At 39.6% G+C, this 27281-nt stretch overlaps 1 protein-coding gene across 1 annotated transcript in view; it reads left to right on the top strand.

Annotated features, from left to right (window-relative positions):
- SAMD3 (sterile alpha motif domain containing 3) overlaps positions 1 to 27281 on the top strand; it is a 47117-nt gene that overhangs the window by 9885 nt on the left and 9951 nt on the right. The window contains exons 4-6 of the mRNA XM_045542314.1: positions 11453 to 11638; positions 11894 to 11978; positions 18759 to 18926. Coding sequence (XP_045398270.1) covers positions 11453 to 11638; positions 11894 to 11978; positions 18759 to 18926 — 439 coding nt within the window. The remainder of the gene's footprint in view (positions 1 to 11452; positions 11639 to 11893; positions 11979 to 18758; positions 18927 to 27281) is intronic.

Below are 27281 nucleotides of genomic sequence, written 5' to 3'. Positions count from 1 at the left end.
GAAACAAATCCCATGAACCAGTATGTATAAATGAGAAGAGGGGAGAGGCCGTCAAGAATCTGAGTAAAGACACCCAGTTGCCACTGAGAGGGGCATCAGAGACAGCACGGGAGCTACACGGGCACATGTAGATGATGATCAAGGGCAGTGGAACAAGGGTCTCAGAGTGAGATGCAAGAGCCCACCATTTCCTACCACACGAGTGCGCAGAGCCTCATACTTAAAGGCTGTGTGTTTTGGCGGTATCGCACACTAAGCCTGTTCCTTGATTAGAGGCCCCAGCATATACAAAGCAAAGAGGGCCATGAGGGGTCCCACAGTAAGAAAGCCCATTTGACTTTGTTCAACCCAGGACTCTTTCTTCGTGTAACATCTATGAACATTACAGAAAACACCTTAGGCAATACTGATTGAAGGATTTTTTTTAACCTAAGTCAAGATTCATTCATTCAATATGTAAATATTTATTGGGTGCTTCCTGTGTGCCATGCACTATTGTAAGCACTGAGGATACCATAGGGGGCAAAGCAGACCAAGCCTCCCACTTTGCAGAGCTCACACATACTGATGGGGTAGGAAAATAAATAAATAAATAAATAAATACAATGTTAGATTATAAATTTGCTTAAGTGCTATGAAGGCCAATAATGGGAAAAAAGGGGGGGATAAAGAGTGAGTAGTGTGCATGTATGTGTTGGTGAGCAGGAGGGTTCTATTTCAGATGGGGTTCTTGGGGAAGTCCTTTCGACTTTGACGAGGTGACATTTGAGCACAGATCCAAACGAAATGAGGAATATTGGCTCACCGAGCTAGAACCAAACTGTCCCTCATTGGAGGATATCTGTGGAACCAGCCAAACAGAGATTGCAGAATCAGGGGAAATTGGGCTGACATGGCTCATAAATAACTTTCTGACTTATGGACATTTCCATTAGATTTAATATTAAGTCTTTAGAGAGACTTAAAGCATCAAAGCATTCTTGATTTCTAATCTGTTTTTCCCCTTTTGTTCAGTCCAAGTTACTGACTTTACACCAGGAGCTAGGTATTATTTAGACATGGGTTAGGGGAAGGACAATTTAGTTCTTGCCTTGGGGAACTCAGAGTCTAGTAGACAAAGGCAGATACATAAGTAAATAACTGCAACATGGAGAAAAATATGCAGAAATAGAAAGGCACAGGGTCCAGAAGGAGCACAGAGGGAGGAGAAATAAGACTGTCAGAGAGGTGAGTGTGGAGGTGGCCATTGGCAGAAAGCTTCACAAATATTGAGGGAGGATTTTTAAAGATGATTTAAAATTCATCTTAAGGAAAAGGAGGCAGGAGAAGAAAAGGACTTATGTGCAAAGGTACAAATACCTGAGATAGTGTGGAAGATTCTGTTTGGAGTATGTAAGTATTTTTGGAATGTGAGAGATAGAGGCAGAGAAAATGGAGTTGCTGTAAGTGGTGAGAGATGCTATTAGAGAGGTAAGGAGGGGACTTCTATGCTATGCTAATGAGCAGGGCAGCACTTCCTAACCTTGACTGCACATTAGATTCACCTGGGGGACATAAAAATATCAATGCCCTAACGTGGTGCTTCTCAGACTCTAATGTGCTTATAAATCACTTAGGAATCTTGTTAAAATGAGACTCTGATTTAGTAGGTCTGGTCTAGGGCCTGAGAGTCTGCATTTCTTAATGCCAGTGCTAGTCTAGGACCGGCCTTTGAGTAGCAAGCCACTAGACCAATAAAAACTTCTGGGGGTGGGACCTGTGCTTCAGTAATTTTTTTAAAGTTCTACAAATAATTCTAGTGTATAATGAGAGTTGGAAACCACTGCTGTAGGTTTTAGGGGATAATCAAAGAGATACAAGCAATGAAGTGATTTGATCAGGTATACAAAGTTGTCATTTACCATGTGGCAGCGATGTAGAGAATGGATTAGAGAAAAATGAGATGAAGAACAAGACCCATCAAGGCACGAGACTAAAGTTCAAGCAGGACGATAAGGGTCTAAACTAAGACGGTGATAATAGGTATAAAAAGGGTGCTTAAGTATAAAGTCAGCAGGATTTGAGAGTCCTATTAATGACGGGGAGGGCAGGGTTTGCTAAGTAGCAAGTTTTCTCCTGTATTTCTGGCTTGTGTAACTGGTGGTGCTATGAACCAAATGAGAAAACAAATATGAGAATAGCATTGAGAAGTGTATGTCCAACGCCTTATTCAAGAGAACTTAGAGCTAGTGCTTCCTCTCACTGCTGTACATACCAACATTCCATATAAGAAAATATACAACAGGAGTCAGCTTGAGCAATAACACAACCTCCCTGGGAGAGACAGGGCCTCACCATCTTCGTTCAAAGGCCCAGTTTTTTCCATTACTCAGTAGCCACAGAATGTCTTTGCCCATTGTGATAGTCAGTGATAAATCAGGTGACTTGAATCCTTATGAATTGAAGACTTTAAGAAGATACACGGTAGAGGCAAACCATAACGTGGGCAGCACAGGATTGAGAAAAGACCAAGTCACTGAAGATTTTGCCCTGTGAGGCATACCAAACCAGCATTCTGGGCCAGGTTTAAACAGTGACTTTTCTACTACACAACCCCAAGATGCTCTGAAGACATATGCTGTTCTCTGTGAGGTCAGGATCCAAAAGCCTAGTAGTGCGGAAGGGAATAAAAAGAAAGCTGCTCTAGATCCACTCATCCCTGAACCAATAGGTTTTGGTACTTCTGAACCACAAAATAGTACTGAACCATTTTGCAACAACTCAGTAGGTCACGTCTCATTAGTTTTTCTTATGTATGAATGAGGAAGAAAAAAGAAAAAGGGACTTGGACATGATAGCTCTGTGACAGTGAGATCTGTTTATGTGAATGGTAGTAGATAAAGGAGATAAAAGCTGAGATTTGGGGACTTTGCATTTCTGTCAATACCAAGAGGAACTGGGGAATGGGAAGATATAAAAGATGTATTTATTTTTTCCTTCTTTACTTGAGTAGTCAGAGCCCCAGAGACTCCTGAGTCCCTGACTGTCACACTGGCAGCCAAGAGCGCTGAGGGTTGGGAGGCACATGTCTGACCGTGCCCAGCATGGTGGGTGATGCTGTTCACATCTCTCCCCACCCTCTTTCTGCTTGATTATAGTTTCCCGTATGCGTTTCAGACACTAGATTCCTCTGGAAGCCTCATAAACTGATTGGCAGATGTGAAAGCCCCAGAGCTATAAAACATAAATTAAAAGCAAACATCAAAATTCTGAGAATGCAGAGCAAACATTTTCTGAATTAGTGGTGGTACCATCAGTAGCTACCACAAAACAGCATTTCTTTCAGGAGTCATGTGTGCCTTGCAGTGACCCTGTTCAGTGTTTTCAGAGACGGCATCTCCCCTTGTTCATGGGTGTGTGTCTCTGTACTGAGCTTTTCAAAACTTCTTGTTCACTTTGTTTTCTTAGCAGTAGAAACTCTTGCCAAGGTAAAATAAAGCAGGTAATTCTCAGGTCGCTGGCCTGATTAACACAGAAGCAGGATTTCTGCTTCATTTGCAGTTTGGTAAAGTTTGTTCCTTATTTTGAAGATATGTATTATAATATCCTATTCTGTCTTAGAGTAAGATGACAGGAAATTCTTTAAACAGAAGTCTACCCTTTCCCTTGGTTCTTTTCTTCTTCTGTGTTCCAAAAACATTGAAGCCATTAGGTGTTGCTGAGATCACATGCCTTTTGGTTTCAGAATTCATACTATTAAAAAATCCCAATCTATACTATTCTCAGTGTATAAAGTCTACAGGCTTGGGTGTAGAGAAGAATGAAATGAAAATGGGATGCTAAAATAGAGCAGTGTGTGGGACACAACTTTAAGTTCAGTCCCTGGAGAGCATAGTATTTTGTCACTGCTTTCTCTTCCAATGGTCAGAGCTCCACCGCTGGTGGTCCTTCAGAAATGAAGACCAAGCCCTGTAGCCAGAATGGCTGTACTTCACAACAAAGTGTTCCTTTTGCTCCCTGGAGGGCCAGAAAGCAGTACCATTTTACAAGACGAGAAAAGCATCACAGTTCCTCAAGTAGCGGATTATCTCCAAGTAGGTTCTCTTGGAAGAAGGTGTCATTTATGCCCTGAAATTTGGGGAAATAGGGATTATTTATAAGCTGATGAGGACTCCAGAAGTCAACCAGGGTTCAGATGAGTGTGATGTGAACTCTGCCCTTGGTCCTATAGAGAAGCCACATGGGGTGCAGCTGTAGCCTGGTGAGATGCTGAGAAAACAGCTTTGGGAGGGTTTATTTTGGGTGTGTTTGATCTTTTGTAATTCTCCACAGCTGCAGTCTAGTTCATATATACTTTTTGTGTTTCCAGAGGACTCCACCCCAGATCTGCCTCTCTGGCATTGGTGTCCCACTGCTTTTCCCATCTCAAACTAAAGGACTTAGTGATCTACCACTTCTTTTCACTGGCAGATTGGCTTGGTGCCTTGCCAGTCAACGGTTTGTTTGTCATGAGTGGGCTGTTTTAATATAACAGAACTCTTTGTTTTTTGACAGATGTCAATTTTGCATATGAAAACACAAGTTTGTAGAAATAAAGTGTACTTTGATCTGTCATAAGACATTACATTTAATATTTTTTATCTCTCTCAAACATTCCTAAACCTTTCTATAACATTTTTGTCACAAACTGTTGCACTCAACAAGAACATAGGGAAATCAAAACCAATAAGGAGCTAAGACATAGTTGAGTACCCACAGGGCCGGTGTTGGACCAGGCCATGTAGGGGATTCGGACGAGGAAGACCACCTGAGGGCCAAGAGATTGGGAGTAGGAGGAGAATTCACTAGAGGAGAGGACATAAGACGCCTAGAAGCGTGAAGGAAACTTACGGCATGCTGGGTGAGGGAAACAGCTGCTGACATGTGCATAGTGCACTCTGAAGATTCAGGGAGGCTTGTATCTTGGCTGGATCCAAGAAATAATAATGTGTGGTAGTTGATAATAAGATAGCACTCCAAATCCTAATTATTAAATATGAGGAATTTAAATTGGGGATGTTAAGAAGTTACACACCACTGAATTTCATTTTTTCCTCCTAGAATTTAAAAATCCTATCACCTATTTTATTTGTGGAGATAAGTAAAAAGAGAATGAGAACATTGCCTTGAATTTGAGAGTCAACTAAATTGGAAGCAACAGTTTCAACCAAGCCAAAAAAAAAACTATTCCTCAATTAAAAGAAAAAAAGGAAGCAACAGTTTTAGACTCTTAAGATTCCTGTAATTCATTAAGAAATACTGAAACCTTTTGGTTTGAGGGTTCAAGAGTTTACTTTTTCCCTAAAGCAATGCCGTCACTTTTTTTGGGATAGAATAACCACCCACACTCAATAATTCCAAATGAGGTTTAAATGCAGAGAGCAGATTCAGGCTTTTCCTTCCAAATGCAAATGTTCACATCCAAATATGTCAAAATATCATAGTTACTTTCTTCTTCCTGTGGAGCCCCAGGAACCCAAAGGGATGATAATTAAAGGATGAGCCTGACTCAGAGTCGCCCTCAGAGAAAGGAAGCAGTAACTCTACCCTCAGGAAGGCCAGACACTGAAGATGCTATTGGTCAAAGAGATTAACATGGTACACTGGGTTCCAGATGATCTGCCTGCTGTGTTCACTGCACAGTGTCGGATTGCTAGGCATGGAAGAATCCTCAGTTACCCCTGTCACTCAGTGTATGGGTTACATTGTCAGCAAACAGCACAATTATCATGGCCATGACAATTGGAAAAAGGGTGAAATTGTGCATGATGAATTACAAAAGGCAGACATCTAGTCAAGTATGGAATGTGAACTTGCAGGTCTCCCATACACTTGGTCTTTAAACTATGGGACTTTTAAATTTGAAGTTACAATTCCACATTGGTTCCCAGTGATTGTTCTGTACCAGAAATGGTATTTGAAGTTCATTAACAGAGCCAGGAATATTTTCTAAAAATGCTGGATTCTTCAATATTTGGGCTGCAAATGGTTCATACATGAGGTGCAGATATCAGATCACATGAGCCCAGAGACAACTCAACTGCCTCTATAGATTCCAGTCACAGGAGTAAAGACAGACACCCAGAGAGTGGTCCTTCAGAACAGACTTATATTCAAAAGGCAACAGTCTAACTGATAATCTAAGTATTCTTCAAATCAGAGAAAAATTGTCTGTGTGATCAGGACAAATGTAAGAGGCCAGCAATAGCCAGGTATCCATGAGATACACTTCTTTTTCTTTTCCAGCTCTGCATGGTCTTTGTACTTCTTGTTTGTCTTGTCTTGTTTGCCAACATGTGGATCTTCTCAGCATCAGACTCTATTGATTGTCTTTACTCTTAAGAATGGGTCACATTTTCTGGGTTTTTTTTTTTTTTTTGTATGTTACATAGTTTTGGATTGCATACTGGAGATCATGAATGTTACAATGTGGAGCCTCTTGAATTTGTTCTCTTCACCCAGAAAGTATTGATTGTTAGTTTGTTATGGCAAGCAGCAAAATTGGTTGGACTCAAACAGAAAACTCTGTCTCTTGGGTGTCAGCTTAAATTTTAGTTTAGTTCTTTTACTTTTAGTTGGGCTATGCACATGTGTGGTTCCAGCTCATCTAGAGATTTGAACAGTCTATACACAGAATTTTGAATGCTCCCTCCTTAGATTTTTCATTTCAGGGGTTTTCCTCTTCTTTTTCACAGAGGTGGTTGCTCCAAACTCTGTCTACTAGCTTTGTAGTCCAGAAAGACTACAGATTTTCTGTTAGAGTTTTAGCAGCACTGCCTGAGGCCTGCCTTCAGGCCAAAAGCCATAGAAGGGGGACCTCACCCAGTGCTCAATATCTTCCTTTTCTGCCAAGTGTAGGCTCCTTTTCAGAATCTGCTTACCGTTTTTCACTCTTCAGTGTTCTCATTTAATTTTCTTTTTATTTTGCTCAATGTTTATGGTTAGTGTTTGTGGGATAGCTGGTCCGGTGTGAGCTTATTAGGCTATTCCAGAAGCAAAGCCCTGCTGGCAGACTACTGAAGTAGCCCACATTTGAGTGGTAAGTGCTTAGATTAGTGTAGTAGCATGACCCATGGAGAGAAGTAAACAAATACAAGAGCTAAAATGTAGAAAAGTTTGCATGACATCTAGGAGTGAAGGATGAAGATAAAAAAGGTGTCAAGATATTAAGCTGGAGTTGCTAAGAGAAGTACAGTAAAAGAGACGAGGAAATTGGACTGTTGTGTTAGCCAGCTCAGGCTGCCATAACAAAAGACCATAGACTGAGTGGCTTAAACAACAGAAAATTTGTTTTGCAGTTCTGAAGGCTATAAGTCTGAGATCAAGGTACTGACAGAGTCAGTTTCTGGGGAGGGCCCTCTTTCTGGCTTGCAAATGGTCACCTTTCTCTCAGTCCTCACATGGCATATATAGAGAGAGAACTCTCTGTGTCCCTTCCTATGAAGATACTAATTCTGTCACATCGGGGCCCCACCCTTATGGCTGCATTTAACCTAAATTACTTCCATAAAGGCCTATCTCCAAATACAGTCACATGGGGGTGGGGGTAGGGCTTCAACATGTAGAATTTGGGGAGAACACAATTCAGTCTATAGCACAGGAGAACCTGTTTTTTTAACAAAGATTATGAATTATTTTGGATTTTCCAAGTGTGAAATGAACAATGTACAAGTTGTTGGAGGTCTGGAATGCAGCACGGAAAAGGGGAAATTACTGATAATAGATTTATGATCCATCAACACAGGACTTAGAGCTGAGACCGTGGTGCTGGATGAGTTCTCTCGGGGAGAAAGCAGAGATCAATACTGAGGACAAAGGGGCAAGGACCAAGCCATGTGCAAACTCACAGAAGGTGAAGGAGGAATAAGGCAACAAATAAAACAAGTTGTTGGGGAGAAAGGAAGAAAAGCAAGAAAGTAAAATAGTGCCAAGGAAGATAAGGGAAAGAGGGTCATGAGGAAGTGGTTGGCAGTGGTAAATGCACTCAGGGAGGTCTTGAAAAGGCCCTTGTCAAAAGGCTCTGGATCGGTGAATTAGAAAATCATTATTGGCTTTTAAGGAAGTAGCTTCAGCGAAGTGATTGGGAAGAGATTCAGATGAAAGAGGCTAAGGAAAAGCGGGGTGGGGTGGTATGAAAGACGTGCCGGGAGCATAAATGTGGAGTTGGATTACCAGGGCAGTGAATGCATCAGAGACCACTGACCTGTCCACAACTTTGCACAGAGCAAATTGAGTTCAGCCCTGTTCAGAAAACTACTCTTTTCAGCTGACCCTGTTCATTCTTTCAAAAAATAAATCATGGTGCATCAACTCTGCTAAACAATGTTACATACACTGGAGATAAAACACATAGTTCCTGCTTTCATGTGACATCTATGTCTCTTCTGCTCCCTACCAATTTTCAACTTCTGTTCTTCTGCACATTCAGATTTTTTCCTTAGAGAGCTGGTGCTCACCAGACCTGTTCCTAACAAGGCCATCTTCCTTATCCTATGTGAGCCCCATTCAAGCACACGCTCTGCTTTTTGGGAGCAGGAGAAGCATTGGATGCTTCTTCACTCTTACTTAAGTTAGAAAAAGTTGGAGCGTCAATGATGTAAAAATTCCCATCTAATCATTTTCTTAAATTAGTGCATAACACAATAATGATACTGCTAATTATCAAATGTGCTGGCTGAACTTTATTGTAAGTTTTATTTGATTACAAATGTGAACTCTACATACAAACTGAATGTTTAGTAAGCACTAGACTTCGATTCAGCCAGACTGGGGCCAATACCAGGCATTAACATGTTTTAAAAGCTTTCCGGTTGATTTTACTCTGCACCTGGGATTGAGATCCACTGAATTAGAGAGCTGTTGCTTTGTGGTGCTGATTTGGTTTCTGGCTCTGAGCTGGGAACAGAAATATGAGCGTGCCCTGAGTTTAGAGTGTTTTCTGCTCCCTGCCCTCACTTTGGGCTGACTCCTACTGGTGTCCTGCCCAACTCCAGCTTAATGAAGATATTAGGAATCATCTTAGCCTCACAGGAAAGATTTTTTTAGTCTAATGCAAATATAGTTTTACAGACAGGAAATGATTGTGCCTGAAGTTATTATATCTGCTTCCAAATGAGAATATCTTTTTAATTTCTAATGAGTCACTTTTCTTGTGTAATACTCGTTTTGACTTGCATTAATTGGCATAACTTGGATTCTAGTCACTTCCAGAATACCTTTTAAATTGGAAAGAAAAAGAAAATTTGATGCCTCTGGTCTTGCCTAATAACTATTTGGAGCAAGATAGAGTATCTGTCTTCAGTAGACTCTACATATCTAGCTACATTCTGGATGTTTGATAGAAATAATACCATGTGTTATGGTCCCTACCCTGACGTTGAAGAGAAAAGACATACAGGCCAAATATGTAGAACAAGAAGGCAGAAATTATACCAAGCCTCATTTTATAACATTGGCATATTGAAGTTATCTGATGGTGTGGTACCAGATAACAGAGAACCACTTCAAAAGTCTGAAAGGGGCATGCAGCTTACTTAGCTTCTTGAAGATCTCCGGGGAAAAGGAGATAGATGCTAAAGTGTACTGAAACCAAGCTTAACACACGTCCAGTTCCATCACTTTTTTAAAACCCTGAGAAGACACAAAACACAACCAAGAAAACTTGCCATTACTTTTATAACCCTTGGTCTCAGTAGATAAGGGAGAGATAATTTGGCCATGGGAGAAAGAAACAAGTTATAGAATATAGAAGGAAATGAGGATTGTAGAAGAGTAACTGATATTTAATAGACCCCCCATAAATATTGGTTGAATGAATGAATGAAATGAGAGTGAGACATACTGAAAAGTAATTTGGGCTGAAGTAGAGATTTATGTCTGGAAATTGCCTGTTGCCATATTGAATCAAGTTTTAAATTATCGGTGTGCTTATTTTAGCGAGGACATATTTTCACCACTGATATAGTGACTGCCAAAGGGAGAAAAAACGAAAGGGAGCTTGTCATAAAAAGAGATGAGAGTGCTTTCTCCTGCACACTTTACTCCCCATATTCCATTACATTGTGTGCATTCTTATAAAGGATGGCCTAAAATGCTAAAAGAAGCCTCGTCTTTCAAAACTCACCTGAATTTTGTTTGGACCACCAAGGATTCCATGGTTGTCAGAAAATTAACCTACCTGGCTAATTTAGAAAGCCTTTCTGTTGTCTTCTACTTGGATTCTTTCTTTTCCTTCACTTCCATCGCAGTGAATCCTATTAGTGAAATGGGTTGAAAGCTACCTAGTGCCGTTGATTAATTGTTGCTTGGAAATTTTACTGTCGAGTCTTCTTTTGACACACTCAATGATCAGTCATTAAGGTTTCAAAGTGGTTCTGATACTTAATTTTATATACAGCCTTGATGTTTCATTTATATAACATAAAATTCATTTAAAGTGTGTAGCTCAAATGTTAACTGTAGCAACTTTGGGCAGTTATACAGCCATCATCATGACCCATTTTGGCCACCCTCAGCCCTAGGCAACCCTCGATCTGCTTTCTGTAGTTATAGTTTTCTGTAGTCTTTTGCAGAAACTTCATCTGAATGGAATCAGAATACCTGATATTTATTTTTAATTTGGAAACTAGGTTTATCAGGCGGGGCGTGGTGGCTCATGCTTGTAATCCTAGCACGCTGAGAGGCCAAGGCGGGAGGATCACTTGAGGTTAGGAGTTCGAGACCTACCTGAGCAAGAGCGAAACCCCATCTCTACCAAAAAATAGAAACAATTAGCTGGATGTGGTGGTGCATGCCTACAGTCCCAGATACTTGGGCTGCTGAGGCAGGAGGATCACTTGAGCCCAGGAGTTGGAGGTTACAGTGAGCTATGATCGCACCATTGCCTTCTACCTGGGGTGACAAAGAAAGACTCTATCTCAAAAAAAAAAAAGGAAACTAGGTTTATCTTACTAAAATAGGCAAGACCAACTAAATTAGGTGGATCTTGTATTTCACTATAAACAGCAGCAGAATAAATTAATTAGAAGAATTTTCTTAATCAGGTGTTAAGACATTATGGTACACCTCATTTGCTTTGCTGAATTGCAACTTATTTTCTTTTTGTTAGGTATCTCGTCTAGTTTTGAGCTATGCATTACATGTTACCTCTTCAAGAAAAATGGATTAATATTCCTTCCAATTTCAGGCTTATTCTAAAGTCTATTTTATTACGACTTTTTTTTTTTAGAACTACAGTTATTTATATGTACATGAAGAGACAGAGACAACAAGCCTTCAAACATTCGTGGATAGGTACATGGATGGAAGACAGCTTGATGACTTTCATATATTTAGGTCTCGGGAAAGTTGTTTATGAGTTCTCAGAATGTAGAGAATTAATAAGTTGCATATATTGGGAATAGAATTTTACTTTTTGTGTGTTTTTATTTCATAGAAGAAATGTGAAACATGTTCTAGCAAGGAACAAAGCATTACAGTGGACAAAGTCATATGTTTTACCAGAGTTTCCCTATGATGTCAAATGCATGTTGGCAGAGCGGAAGCATCCTGACCACAGCATGAGGATAAGGATCATTGAGTTTCTCCAGGCCGACATGACTAAGTATCTGGAGGGCTCGCTGTGAGTAATAACAGTGCAGACTTTCTGTTTGGGGAGAGGGTGTGTTTTCAGAGTAGAGTAGAATTCATTTGGAATCAACTCTTTTCAGATTGGGGATGACATATTGGTAATATGTCCAACATTGCCCAATATTTGAATGTCTATTTTGTTATATAGAAAGATTTGAAGAAAAACTGAGTATAATTTCGACTCATTTTAAAGGAAGGAACATGGGCAGCTTGAAGTGAAATATATCCTCCTTGTTGCGGTTAACAGGTACCCCACCACCCAGCAGTACAATGATGTGGTCAACGCGCTGCTGCGGGCCCACCCTTTCCTGGACGAGGACGGCTGTGGCTTTGTGAGTGACCGCGTGGTCCCATCTTGATAATCTCAGCCCATTGTAAAATTTTAAATAGCCTTGTACTGTCCAGTAATTTTATCTTCACCCCTATTTTCTTAGTGTCTCTATCTCAGTCTGTCTTGGTCTGTCTGTTTCTTTTTGTCTATTTCTCTGATTCTTTCTTTCTGTCTTTTAGTCTCTCTCTGATTTTTTTGTTTCTTTGGCTCTGTGTCTGTCTTTCTCTTTCTGTCAGTCCCTGTTTCTTGGCTTTGCACGTATGCGCTTGTGTGCGTGCATGCGCTCGCGCTCTCTCTCTCTCTCTCCTCTTTTTGATAACTTCTCTGTCTCTCTGTGCCCTGTGTTTGTCTTCTCTGTCCTTCTCTGTCATCATCTGTCTGCCCTTATCTCCGAGCTGTTTAGAAGCCCAGGTGTAATGATGAGTCTCTAGGAAGGGTCTCTAGGAGAGTGATACGTAGAAAGAGAGGGAAGTGACCACACTTGCATCAGAGCTGTCATCAGCCAAACGTTTCTTGCCTTCTGATTAGACCCAATGGGGAAGCTGTCTGGCTTTGAGGGCTTGGTCCCCAGCCTCAGTGCAGACTTGGCCCTTTCACATCTCTGCTGCCCTGATAAAAACAGATTCTAAGGATGCTCTGGGGCCGCAGTTCTAAAACTCTGGCTACACAGTAAGATTCCCAGAGATGCAGATTTAATTCATTTGAGGATGGGGCCCTGTCATTAGTATTTGAAAAAGTTCCCAAAATGATTCTAATGCAGCCAGGGTTGAGAACTGCTGCTCAGTTGGTATCAATACAAACTTTGCTGTTTGGATCTGCCTGTCTCTTTGAGTTAAGAGACTGGTGACTTTATTGCATGACAATGTGAATATACTTAACACTATTGAAATATACACTTAAAAATAGTTAAGATGGGAATAAAAAATTGAGTGTTTATGACACTGGAATTATATGATTTAAATAACAATTATGGAGAAGTATAGCTATGTATACATAAAGATATTTATTTATGTTTATTATTCCCTGTATCCCTGTATGCCACATACATACACATTGGTAGTCATATCTAAATAAGATAGATCATTTTTTTGTACCTTACCGTCTCAGATATCTGTGAGGAAATATTTTTGACTGTGCTTTCTTGAAGATATAGAATTTAAGCAGTTAGATTCAATTTGGTCAACAAAGGATAAATGCCAATATTTATGAATATAAATCTTTTAAGGCCTCTGTTTTCCTCCTCCCTTTCTTCCTCCCTCACTCTTTTCCTTCCCTTCCCTTTTTTTTTTTTTTTGGTATTTTCAAGAAAACGTTCATTATACATGGACAGAGTCCCAGAATTTTCTGAATGAAGAGGGCCTTAAAGGTTTTTTTTTTTTTTTTTACCGCTGAGACTCAGGAAAAATGTTGTATCCCTTGTCTGGAAATAGTAACTCTTGAAGCCAAGACTAGAATTCAGGTATTCTTGCTTCTAAGATGATATCCTTTCTAAAATAAGCTGCTTCATATAAAGCACACTACAAAATAAACCAGATTTGCTCTATAACAAAGCAAAACAAAGCAACAACAATAAAAACAAATAAACAAACCTGGAGTCTTAACATTGACAATCATGCCAATATGGCTGACAAAACTATTTCTCAGAATTCCTTCTACACTCAAGATATAGTATATAACAACTAATCAGTGTTACTGTGAATAGAACTTGTGTTTTTGAAAAATAACTTGGCTGGGTACAGTGGCTCACACCTGTAATCCTAGTACATTGGGAAGCTGAGGCAGGAGGATTGTTTGAGGCCAGGAGTTCAAGACCAGCCTGGGCAACATAGCAAGACCCTGTATCTACAAAAAAATATATAAATAAAGAAATAAAAATAATTTAAGTTTACTGTTTGAATAAACTACACATTCACATAGCTCAAAATTCAAAAGTTGCAGCAAGGTATAAATAGAAAAGTCTCCAACCACCCCTGCCCTTCAGCCACCTAATTTTCCTCCCCAGAAGTAACCAATATTATTAAAGTTTCCTTCTGGAGAATTTTTGCATATAAATTAATATAAGCAAATACATATCTATCCAATTACATTTTGACCTTCAGTTTTATGATCATCAAGGTGAGACACATACAAAATAGTAAATAATGCTTTCTTTGCTCTTGCGTGAATTTTACCCACATCTCTTCCCAGTGGCATTAACCAAAGACAGTTAACTGATAAAGAGACATGCAAAATTGCTTAGTGAGTTATGGCCCATATTTGCACCTGTACAGCGAAAAGGGAAACTCTGGTGCATGGAGAGGTGTTTACCCAAATTCTCCCTGCAAGTGTGTGTGAAGTTGTATTTCTAATGCTACATTGGAAAATGTGTAAAATGTCAGAGAACATTAATGTGTGTGAGAGACAGAGAGATAAAGAGAGCGCTTGGTTATATTTAGGGCAAATTTTATTTTCAACTTTTTTTTTTTGAAAAATTCCAAATCTACACAAAAGTTGAAAGAATTGCTATGGTGATACACACATACCTTTCATCCAGATCAAGGTTTCTCAACCTCCGCATTATTTACATTTATGGCTGGATAATTTCTGCTGGTGGGGGCTGTCCTGTGCATTGTAGGATATTTAGCAGCATCCCTGGCCCTACTAGGTGTGACTGGCACCCCGTCCACCCCAGTGTAACAACCAAACATGTCCCCAAACCTCACCAGTGTCTCCTGAGAGGGGAGGGGCAACTGGAGAATCACTGATCTAGATTCACTAGGTATTGACATTTTGCCACATTTACGTCTCCTTTCTCATATTTATTGGTTTGTTTGTTTTGGCTGAGCATTTGCAAGCAAGCTGTAGGTGTCATTCCTAACTCCCTCAGCACACATCTTATAAAGATAAGGACAGTCTCCTGTATAACCATGACACCACTTTTATACCTAAGAAAATTGACACTAAATTCATAATGTCATAGACAATCCATATTCACATTTCTCCAATTATTCAAAAATGTTCTTAAAAGAGATTTTTTGCTATAAAATCTAATTGAGTGTTATGCATTGCATTTAGTTATTATGTCTCTTTAATTTCTTTCTGTCTAGACAGTGTCTCCCTGCCCTTTTTTGTTTTTCCTGATATTTGCTTTCTGAATAAGTCTAGTCCAGTTGCCATGTAAGATGGTCCACATCCTGCAGTTGTCTGCGTCCTAAGGATTATATTTGGGATTTAAATACTGGGCAAAGACCTGGTCGTGATGCTGTGGACTGCTTCACATGTCACTGCGGGAGGCCCGTAATTTCAGAGCTATTTTCTATGTCAGAGTGATTGGAGGAGAGCTGTATCCATGTAGAACTTTCCACAGCCCCTCTAGCTGGAAACATATGAAGAAGAGGGATGATTTTTCTATAACGCAAATATTTTCTCCTGAGTCTGTCTACCTGAGGCATCTGTGTAAGTAATGCAGGGTGCTAGGCATATAGCAGATGCTTAGTAAATACTCCCTGATTGAATACTGATGTGGAAGATTGTATTTGATTTGTCCTTTTTCTGTTCCTATCAGACAGTTAATCAGAGGAGACAGGAAAGGCTGGGGAGAAGAAATTGGCAATTTAAAAATGTCCTAGCTGTTGATTGCTGTAATACCTCCCACCAGGTTCAGCAGGCTTAGAAGCCCTTCAGAGCTGTAGGAAACATGAGGAAAAAAATGTATTTGCACTAGTTCATATTTAGGGGCTAAGAAAAATATAAGCCGCCCGTTTTCCCTGTACTGTTGTAAAACAGTGATAGCAGAGTCCAGGCCCACAAGCCTGTGGGTGGTGAGGAAGCATCGCTGACTCATGCACATCCAGGAGCTTAATCAGAGCTGAGGCCAACCCCCAACCCCCACCCACTGCCGTCCTCGCTGGGGCTGTCGGAGGGTTTTATGAACAGCGTGAGTAGCTACTTATTTGACTTTCCCAAAAACTCGGTGCATTTGACAGGACAGATTTTATTGTTCCATTTCATAGTTGAAGAAACTAAGGTGGGGGAGGTTGCTGGGGGAGGGCGGTTACTTTTTCAAGGTTACTTGGCTAATAAGTACTCAGGGTAATCCTGGGTCTGCCCAATTTAGGCCAGGGTGCTTTCTAAAGAATACTCTTGTTGGGACTTACAAGCCATGTAACCAGGAATGGCAAAATGTAAGTGCCAAACACTTGACTAATGTTATTTCAGTGGTGTTTTCATTTGCCTGTGAGGAAAGAGAGTTTAGAAAACATGCCCAGGCAGGGCGCGGTGGCTCACGCCTGTAATCCTAGCACTCCAGGAGGCCAAGGCCTGTGGATTATTTGAGTTTAGGAGTTCAAAACCAGCCTGAGCAAGAGCGAGACCCCGTCTCTACCAGAAATAGAAAGAAATTAGCTGGACAACTAAAAAGATATAGAAAAAATTAGCCGGGCATGGTGGCGCATGCCTGTAGCCCCAGCTACTCGGGAGGCTGAGGCAGGAGGATTGCTTGAGCCCAGGAGTTTGAGGTTGCTGTGAGCTAGGCTGACGCCACAGCACTCTAGTCCGGGCAACAGAGTGAGATTCTGTCTCAAAACAAAACAAAATGAAACAAAACAAACATGCCCAAAGCCGCTTAGCAATTTACCACCCTCTCTAGTGGCCAGGGCTGAGGGAAACACTGGCCTGTCTGCATGCAAAAGGTCTCCTTTCTTCCTTGCACCCACCGCGGGAGTCTATTCAGGCACATGGCATTGCAGGGAAGGTGAGTGCTAAGAAGCAGTTCTGAGGTGCAGGCTTGAAGAAGTGTTGTGCTATTATTCACACAGTAAGTTACTTACCAAGCAAGGCTTGGACAAAGTCTTGCTTCTAGACTGTTGTATTGCCATCTGAATCCATCTGCCTCACAGAGTGACACACGGTGGGCATCAAACATTTATAGCTTCTAATTTGCATCAAGCACTGTGCTTGGCTTGGTGAGCAAAGCAGACGTGAGCCTGTCCTTTGTGTGTATAGCCTAGAGGAAAGAACGGAAGGGAGGAAGGAAGGAGGGAGAAAAGGAAAGAAGGAAAAAGAAAAAATAGAAAGGAAAATAAAAGAAATAGACAGAAAAAGCATCCCATAGTTGAGGGTAAATGACCAGTGTGGTAAGTGCTGACAAGGAAGGGTGAGAACCGAACCCAGGGAGATGAGCTGCTGGGGAGACCGGAGGGAGCTTCCGTGAGGCAGAGATGCTGAGCTGAGATCTGGAGGCAAAGCAATAGTTAACTAGATACCAGCTGCGTTGGGGAGGAGAGGGAGAGAGCGTTCCAGGCCCAAACTGAAGGCCCACCAGAAGGGAGTGCTGAGGAAGAAGCCCAGGTGTGCTTCCTAGCTTTTGGCCGTGTCTCTGATATCCCACATGCCAGGCAGATTCTTCCAGAGCTCAAATCTAACCATGCACTCTCCTGATTCAACATGGCCTAGGAAGACTTCCTAACCTGGCTCTGCAGCCAAAGTATCTATAAAACTTTAAAAAATACAGATACCTGCGCCCCATTCAGCTCTACTGAACCAGAAACTTTAGAGTCTGGACCGGCAGCTGCAGGCTCACCTGGGAACTCCGGAAGAAAACAGATTCTCAGCCCGACCCCAACCCATGAATCAGAGGCTCTGAGGAAAGGCCCAGCAACCTGTGCGCTAACAAGTCCTCCAGGAATTGTGACTCAGGCTAAATTTTGAGAACCATTGCTTTAGAGGAAGGGCCAAGGGCAAAAGTTCCCTATGAGATTATGATGCAGCCCATCCACAGAGAGGGATTGGAGAAGGTCTGCTTCAGGGTTATATTGCAGCTCCCTAATGGGATAACCATGGTCCTTCGGGATTGGGCTGGCTTCTCTCTCCCACCATATTTTCTACTCCGTCCTCTGTCATTCCTGCATCCTGAGCTCTGTGTTCCAGTCGTGCACAACTCTTTGCAGTTCTCCGAAGGGCACCAGCTCTCTCTCTACTTCACTGTCCATGCTGCTTCATCCTCCTGGAACTTCTGTCCACTCACCCAGCTGGCATTGCCCAGTGCTATGGCCATCCTCTCATATGTTACCTGACACTAAGACCTAGGCCTCAGTTTATATACACTTCCTACAGGAAGGCTTCTGTGATCTTCTAACACTGTAAACTAATGCTGTCTCTTCTCCTACTACAAAAATTTCACTGTATATTGAAATTATTTATCCCTCTGCTAGACTAAAAGCAAGGCCCACCTGCACCCCTCTCCCTCCCAGAGTAGGAATTTGGTCTTTGTGTTTGAAACAGTAGATGCACCAAAAATATTTGGGGAGTGAATGCCAGTTGTACTCACCAGAAAGAATTTCAGAATGTGAAAGAAAAAAATTGTTAAAGAAAATGCATCAATCCATAAGCCAGTATCAGGTCTTTTCTAGAACCCACTAGAAAAATGGAATGGGTTGTGGAGACAGTAGAGTATGGTGGAAGGTATCCACTTTTGATAGTTAGAAAACCTAGGCTCAGGAACCAGTATGTTTATTCAGTAACTATATGACAGTGGGAAAATATTTTAATTTCTCTGGCTCTGTGTCCTTAGCTATAAATTAGGATTTATAATTTTTATAAATATGTATAATATAATAATATATAATATAATATAAATATAATGTTTACACAAGATTGTTGTAAGGATAAGTGGAAAGATAAGTATATTTTCTATTACTGTGATGTGAAAATAATTTCAAACCCAAGGGTGATAGACAAATAAAGATTTTATTGTATATGTAGGATTATTAGATTAACTGTCCTGTTTTGTTATTTTACACAGTTTTTATGGAAACGAGCCCTCAAAGATCGCTTTAAATACGTTCGAAGACCCATAGAAGATGACGAACAAGTGATGAGAAATAAATGTAAATTTGGACATCGAAGAGGCCAGACAAGGAAATCTCTTGCTGATATAAAATTTGATGAAATTAAGCTTGTCCAGATAAAAGTAAGATTGAATTCTTAATTGTTCTGATGACTTGATTGATTGAATAAGGGATAATAAATAATAGTGTTTCAACTCATTAAAACAAAATAAGATACCTTTTTAAAATTTGAGGTGTGGTCAAGAACCAAGAAAATCTATGTTTTGCATGGCTAATGATATGGATGATATTTCCACAAGAGGGCTTCCGAAAACGGTTATTGTTCGTTTCATGTTCATTTTTTCACGACCTTTAAAGATCCTGGAAAAACCCTTAAGTTCTCAGTCTTTGAATAATTTCTCTTCCTTTCATCCTAAAATGCATCCTGTGTTCTTGATGGTCTTATTGTTACCAAAAGGTTTTACTCTTCGCCTTGTAGGAGTTAGGTAGGCTCCAGTCTCAAGGTTTCAGGGAGGAAAGAACCCGCACACATGGATACAGAACTTCATACCTGCCTTCCCCTACTTGCCGATCCAGAGGGCCTCCCACCTGGGCCAGAAGTGGCTGTGGGAAGCTCCAGGCCGAGGACCCCTGGCAGGGCCTGGAGATTCCTCCCTGGGCACCCAGAAGGCCATGTGGGTTCTAATTATCTGAGGTCCTATAAGTATTCTTTAACTACCTCAGAGCACCCAAATGTCCTCAGAAACAAAAATGTCCCCAGCTGTTAAAGTGGACTGAACTCCTCAGGAAAAATGTCCAAACCACTGAGTACAGAAGCTAAATCTCTTGTCTTTCCAATTCTATTTCCACATTAATCCCACGTGAATATGTAAAGCCTCTTAGCCACAAACATGTTTGTATTAATATTGGTAAATGCACTTGTAAATATTCAATTTTCTTTTTCATCTTGTATATTTATTTGATATTAAAGAGCAAACTATTTGGTCACCTCAATTTTTATTAATAGTAGTTATAAGATCCAGGGGATGGGAATATTTATAATATATTTTATAAACCATTCATCCCCACATCTTGCATAATGCGAAATTTTGGGTGAAGATGTATACTTTAAATATCTTATTATAATTTTCAATGAGCTTTTCAAATGATAGAACAGTGAGGACTAAACTTTGATCTTTTTCTTTTGCCCAAATTCCTTTCTAAGGGGGCCTGGTGACTCACACCTACAAATGATAAAATCTCACTAAGCAGGCTTTGTTAAGCCAATATAATGTGGTTTACTTCCCAACCTGATTCCAGTATAGCATCACATGAAAGACTGAAGACCGTTGTCTTAACTCCTTTCCACCAACTCCTGGTCTTTTAGACAATGCCTAAGTCTTGCAGCCAATTGTCAACTAAAGAATCCCTAAACCCACCTATGACTTGTAAGCCCCCACTTTGAGATGTCCCACCTTTTCAGGCCAAACCAATGTATGCCTTCCATGCATTGATTTATGACTTTACCTATAATTCTTGTCTCCCTGAAATGTATAAAACCAAACTGTAACCCAACCACAGTGAGTCTACTTGCTCAAGACTTCTTAGGTGTGGCTCTGGGCCATCGTCCTCAAATTTGGCTCAGAATAAACCTCTTTATTTTACAGAGTTTGGCTTTTTTTCTGTTGAAAACAGTTAAGATGATCTAATTCTATATCTGCTCTTTGATGAAAAGATAAGATAGCTGAGAGTTACCCTAAATTTAGTGGTGTAACTTTTTCGAGACTTTGACTGCAAAATTCCAATTATAAACTAAAATCATGATAAGATAGAATTGTATTTATTTTAAAATATCTTTTATATTCTTAAAAAGTTACTTTGTAAATGAATGTAATTTATCAATATTATGCATAAATTGATTTTCTCAAAAATTTGATTTTCAATACTCTAAAAATGGAGTTCCTTTATAAATGAATTAAAATTTTACAAATTCAGTTTTCTCTTTTTTCCTATGGTGCATGTCCCACCAAAATCCATTGGAAATGATGAATGGTAAAATCAGACAATTAGCAATTGTACCCAGCACTAGAATTCAAGGGGAAGTCCATGGGATCAGCGGTCACTCTGAAGGACACAAGGCTAAATGGAAGCTCCTTTCTTGTTGACACATCATCTTTGAACCAGTTTGTACACCCACACTTTCTGTTCCTTCTCAGAACACCTAAGTTCTGCGTGGAACCACGTTTCTTCGTGGCTATTCCCTTCCCTGCCTGCATCCTCAGATGAATCCTGCTATAGCCCATGCAGGGGCTTTTGCTACAAAAAGAACAGGGCATTGAATGCACCAGGTTAGGAGTTAATTTGCAATAGAATTTAGTTTTGACCTTCCTGCTAGATAGAGCTAAAAAAGAGCTGTTAGAATAGCCATTGTTTATATCTGAAAAGACATTTTTTCTGGCAAACAAATCTAATTGGTAGGGATTCACTTTTCTCTCCCTTACAAATGGAGCTGCAAACTGCTGATTCTTTAAAGACTGTAGCCCTCCTGTCTATGGTCTTTTATTCTGTAAAGCCAACAGCTTAAAAAGATGGGGGAAAATTTACACTAGAATATTACAGAAACATACTATTTCTACATTTGGTACCCTCCATGATGATTAAGCAAATGTAAAAACACTTAGAAGAGGGGGCCTCCCATACATTGAATTTGTCTCATAGAATTTTACCTTTTCAGACTGATTGCCTAAGTTATTTCCAATCTCTATTTTGAACTTCTGATAGCAGCCTCCTTTTTAATGTCTCTTAAGATTTGTGATAAATTAAACATGTTTGGATGAAAACACACTTGAGCAACTCTCCCACCTTTTCAAATTTCTCGACTGGGCACAATATTTTCATAGTATAGAAAAAAATTATTTCATGTTCTGGAGAGGTGGAAAACGTTGATGCAGGCAGGAAGCAGGAGTCTGGCCTTGTATTCAAAGGCAGGGAAGTGGCTTTGGCTAACTGGGGGAAGATCTTGGAGCGGATAAAGGAGAGGAAGAGATTTTCATTTGTTTTGCTTTGTTTTGTTTTTGTTGTTGCTTTTCCTTTAGTGGTCCAAGGCAATTTACAAAAGAATTAAAGGTTAGACATGTCAGTGAAGGAAGTAGATTTCTTAGCTATCGCACTGGATTCTGCAGCCGCAGACCTTGTGTGGGTCTGAGCAGAGGCCACAGATCTCTCGTCCCCCTTCTTTTTCAGCAATGACTCATAACATTCTAGATGATGGAGCCATGTCCTTGGGTAAGAAGGGCCCCAAGATGGACATGTCACATGCACAATGACCTTTTGTTGCTGTAAGGTGCAGAGGTTGTTAGGTAGGTACAGCAGCATAATCTTGCCTATCCCAAGTAGTACCAGGAACTGTAAGCACAGTATGTCAAGCTTTGGATATGTTTCTTTGTGATTTTCAATCCCAGTGCCTGCTACATGAAGTCATGGAGGCAGTTTTTGAGGATCTGGTTAATTCTGCCATCTTCCCCAGTGATTTCACAATCTGTGTCCTTGTACTATCTCCAGAGTGGGGAAATGTATGAGAAGTATTGCCATGTGCTATAATAAAAACACTTAAAATACAGGGGAAAATTATTTTGCTTTAATGTTTATTTAAAAATATTTAAAAAATTTTTAATATTTAAAAATAGTTGTAATTAAAAATATCTGGTTTTCATTTTTACAGATAATTCATTTGGAAATTGTTTCCTGGCCTTCAATACTAGGAATAGACTATCTCCATTGTGACCTTTATTTTAAGGACATTTCTCTGTGTCTGAAATATAGAGGAAAAAACCTAATATTTTTCTCCATTCTGATGTGAAGTACCCTATTGGGTACATCCATACCCCGTAGCTTTGAAAACCATAAAGTAGTTCCTATGTTAGCTTTCTTTTTCTTAGAAATAAGATGGAATCGAAAGTTGTACAAAAACTGCCTAGAGAGTCAAATGTTAGGAATATTTACTAAGTTCCTGTGGATTTCTCTTATGGCATTTACTGTTTGTTTTTTACTGTACCTGACATATAATGATTTATTGTCTGAATACTAATCATTTTTATAGCCTTTTCCACAGATGTTTCTCTCATGGTGCAAAAATGAACAAGACAGCAAAAGTTGAAGAAAAATCTTGACAGTTAATTGCATTCTGGATAGAATGCAATTACTATAATCAGCAGGTGGCAAAGTTACTAATACAGTGAAGTTTTACAAGTCAGCTATGCACTTGGAAACTTGAGGCAAGGTTGCATAGGTGAAACTTTGCCCACTGATTGACTGAGACGCACCTGAATGCTAAGCTAAAAGGCTGTTCAAGTTCTATCATTTCCAAAGCCAATTTTATGACAAGAGAATTGAACAGGAGGCCAGGCACGGTAGCTCATGCCTGTAACCCTAACACTCTGGGAGGCTGAGGAGGCATGATTGCTTGAGCTCAGGTGTTCCAGACCAGCTTGTGCAATAGCGAGACTCCGTCTCTACTAAAAATAGAAAAATTAGGCGTCGTGGTGCACATCTGTAGTCCCAGCTACTCGGGAGGCTGAGGCAGGAGGATGGCTTCAGCCCAGGAGTTTGAGGTTGCAGTAAGCTACATACACTGCACTCTACCCCAGGCAACAGAGCAAGACTTTGTCTCAAAAAAAAAAAAAAAAAAGGAATTGAACACGAGGATGATTGGAATGTGGCATGAAGAAACCCTGAGTATCTAAAATAGTACTGTCCAATAGAAATATAATATGAACTACATATGTAATTTTTAACTTTCTAATAGCAGAAAAATTTAAAAAGTAAAAAATAGCAGGTGGAATTAATAGTAATAGTATATTATGTTTAACCCAATATACCCACAATATTATCATTTCAATACACAATCATAAAAAATTGTAAATGAGATATTTTTCCTTTTTTTTTTTTTTTGAATACTAAATCTTTGAATTCCAGTGCTTCCAGCACACATCCCAATTTGGGCTATCTTTAAAAAATAAAAATAAATTTAAAAAAAAAAACCACAAAAAAGCCGGGCATGGTGGCATGCACCTGTAGTCCCAGCTACTCAGGAGACTGAGGTGGGAGGATCACTTGAGCCCAGGAGGTCGAGACTAGCCTGGGCAACACAATGAGACTTCATCTCTTTAAAAAAAATAAAATAAAATAAAAATATTTTTTAAATTAAATAAATCGATTTGTGGCTAGTGGCTACCATACTAGATAGCTCAGATAAACAGACCCTTCAAGAAATTAGAACATTAGTGAGATGACACTCTAGAGAACACCACAGTTAGCAGGGAACATGACCCGTTATTTGCTGATGATGTTCAGAAGCCCCAGTTCCCAAATCTCAGGTATGGGACTTTTATTTGCATTGTACCTTTAAAGTAGATTTTAATAATGTACTTATAAGAATAATTCAATTTTCATTTTCATACCAAGATACTTTCTTTGCAAACTTAATCAGATTTCAGGATGTAGAACAAATTTATGTTTAATAAAAGTCAAGACGAGTTTTTATTTATTTCTGGGAGAAAAGAAAAGCTATAACTCCATTTTTAACCCTGCTGTGTCTTATTACTCCAAAAGCAGTCTCATTCTTCTATTAAAATCTAACTTAGAAATCTTCTCCTCCATACTTCTGTTCCAGCTGTCAGCTTGGACTGAAAGTTGGGTAGAACTGAGAACTGCTATTCCAGCCAGCTCCCTGGGAGCCACGGGCCACTGTGGTGGAGCAGAGACCGCCCTATGCTGCCAGAGCCGGTGTGGCAAAAGAGGCATAGCAAAAGCTCTTTATCCAATTTGTCTGCATCCAACTCAAGTTAATGTTCTGGTTAATGTATGCTGATTCCTTTGATGTCACAAATCTCATGGGTGACTTTTACTCTCCCCTTCAATGTACTCCTTGGCCCAGAGTGATCTCTTTCCCGCTCATGCCTTCCTCCTTTGAATCCTTCTTGGGTATGCCCACAACTCTTTGCCTGCTGAGACAGACACCCACAGTCGACTTTGCTGCAGCTGCTCTTCTGTAAGATTCATACATTTCTCATCCACTAATTCCCTCATTTCAGTGTGCACTACTAAGAAAATCAGCCTGTCAGAACAAGGCTGTCCTTTTCCTTAGAGAAGTGGGGGGCTCCTCGAACAGGAGCCCCACACTTAGTCATCTCTGTGCTTGGGAAAATCACTTTCCCTTTGAGGTCTCAATTTGCTCATCAGTAAAGTAAGAGGCATGCACCAGATGATTTCTAAGTTCCTTCCAGTTCTAATAATATATAAATCACTAACAATACATCTAATAATATACAAATCTAACACTACATAAATCATTAAAAGGGTGAGAATTTTAAATTCTGATGCAGCCTTCTAATAAGGAGGGTCACTTTGATCTACACTACAACTCACCAGCATTGTGTCAGTCCCATCAGTCCAGTCAGGTAGAGGCTCCCGAGAAACTTTGCTTTGTCAGCATTCATGACTGGGTGACGGTTTGGGGGGAAGCAGTAACATCATGCATATGGGAGTCTCTAAACGCTGATATTGATCAGCAATTATAGAACTTTCACTACATTTCAATAGTGGAAAGCTGATTATATAATTAAAATATGTTTTCCTTTACTTTAAAAAAATTAGGATATTTTCTTTCTATTTAAAAAATTGTCATTCTATAGATTTGAGTCATACAAAGGAGTATATATATATATATATATAGCATATATGTAATTTATGGAGACAAAATGAACACTGAGATCCCAACATTCAGCTTTAGGGTCGCAACACTGCCTGTACCACTGTGTGTGCCTCCCGTCTCCCATCGCCTGCCTTCCCGACTCTATTGGCCTCTGGAAGTAACCACTATGAATTTTAGGTTTATCATTTACCTGTTTTTTAAATAAATGATCTTGTCACAAATGCATGAATTCTTAAGGAATATATTGTTTAGTTTTGCTTGTCTTTGAGGCTTACAAAATGGTAAGAAAACTTTATGTTGTCTTTGATAACTTCCTTTTTTTCACTCAATGTAATGTCTCTGGGATTCATCCAGGCTGTTGAGCTGAGCTGTGCAGTTTATTCATTTTCCTGTTGGTTTAATAATCCATTGTGACAGGCAGCACAGTCTATTTGGCTATTCTCCTGTTAAGGGACATTTGATTTGTTTCCAGTTTTGGTCATTATGAACCATGCCGCTGCAGTCATGTTTGTATGTGTGCCTTGGTGCGTGTGTGAAGCTTTTTTCAAGGATTTATACTTAAGAGTAGAATTGCTGGCTCGTGGAGTATGCAAAAATTCAACTTTGTAAGACAGTGCCAAATTATTTTCCTGGATGATTATAGCCATGTAAGCTCTTTGAGCAGCACTTGTTATGATTTGATTTCTTCTCTTCCTCCCCTGAATCTATTGGGAATAAAATGGTCTCTTACTTGGTTCTAATTTTCATTTTAATTATATATAAGATTGATGATCTTTTCATATATTTATGAAATATTCATGTTGCCTCCTCTGTAAAATGTTTGTTCATGTCTTTTGCCTATTTTTCTATGAGGTTGCCCTTTTTCTTATTTGTAAAAATCCTTTCGATATTCTGTATTCTACACCTTTACAAATGATGTCCATTGTAATATTTTCTCCCAGTTTGTACCTTGCCCTTTAAATGTCTTTCTCGTGTCTTTTGACAAAGAAGGACAAGGTTGTAATTTTAATGTAGTAACATTTACCACTCATTTCTCTTATGATCAGAGCTTTTAGGAAATCCTTTCCTACCTTGAAGTGATAAGAAATATTCCTATACATTCTTTAAAAACTGTTCAGAGTTTTGCCTTTAACATTTAAGTTCTTAAACCATGTGGATGCCTTCACTTTTTATAAAATAGTCCTTCTCCAACCCAGGGACTTGTGATGCCATCTCTCTTGTTTCCATGGCTGTGTCTAGAAGCTCTGCTGTGTTCCACTACTAAAGTGACCTATCTGCATGAATTCCAGCTTTTCTTACTTTCAGGGTGGTAAAATGTCTTGGTATTTTCCCATCACTACCTTATTATTATTCTTTAGGAGTGCCTTGGTTATTCTTGAGTTTTTTAATGTTTCATATACATTTTAGAATCAGCTTCTCAAGTTCTGATGAACATTTTTTTGGTTTTTGATAGGTTTTAGATTTTGATAGAAATATTGTTGAATCAATAGCTCCACTTGGAGAAAGGTGACTTCCTTATGATACTGAATCTTTCTCACTGTGAACATGGTTGACCTTTCAATTTATTTAGGTCTCATTAATGTTTTTCAATAATTTCATAATTTTCTCCATAAAAGTCTTGCACATCTTTTGTTAGTTTTCTTCCTAGGTACCTTATAGTTTTTTTTGCAATTGTACAAAATTACATTTTTAGTTCGTTAGCATGTTTTAGAATATTGATGTTATATTCAGTTGCTCTGAAAAACTCTCTCAGTTATAACAAAGTATGTGTGCATTATTTTGAATT

This window comes from Lemur catta, chromosome 2 (assembly GCF_020740605.2).
Source record: "Lemur catta isolate mLemCat1 chromosome 2, mLemCat1.pri, whole genome shotgun sequence".
Lineage (NCBI taxonomy): Eukaryota > Metazoa > Chordata > Mammalia > Primates > Lemuridae > Lemur > Lemur catta.
The sequence above is the reverse complement of the archived record's forward strand: the minus strand, read 5'-3'. Positions and strand labels throughout refer to the sequence as shown.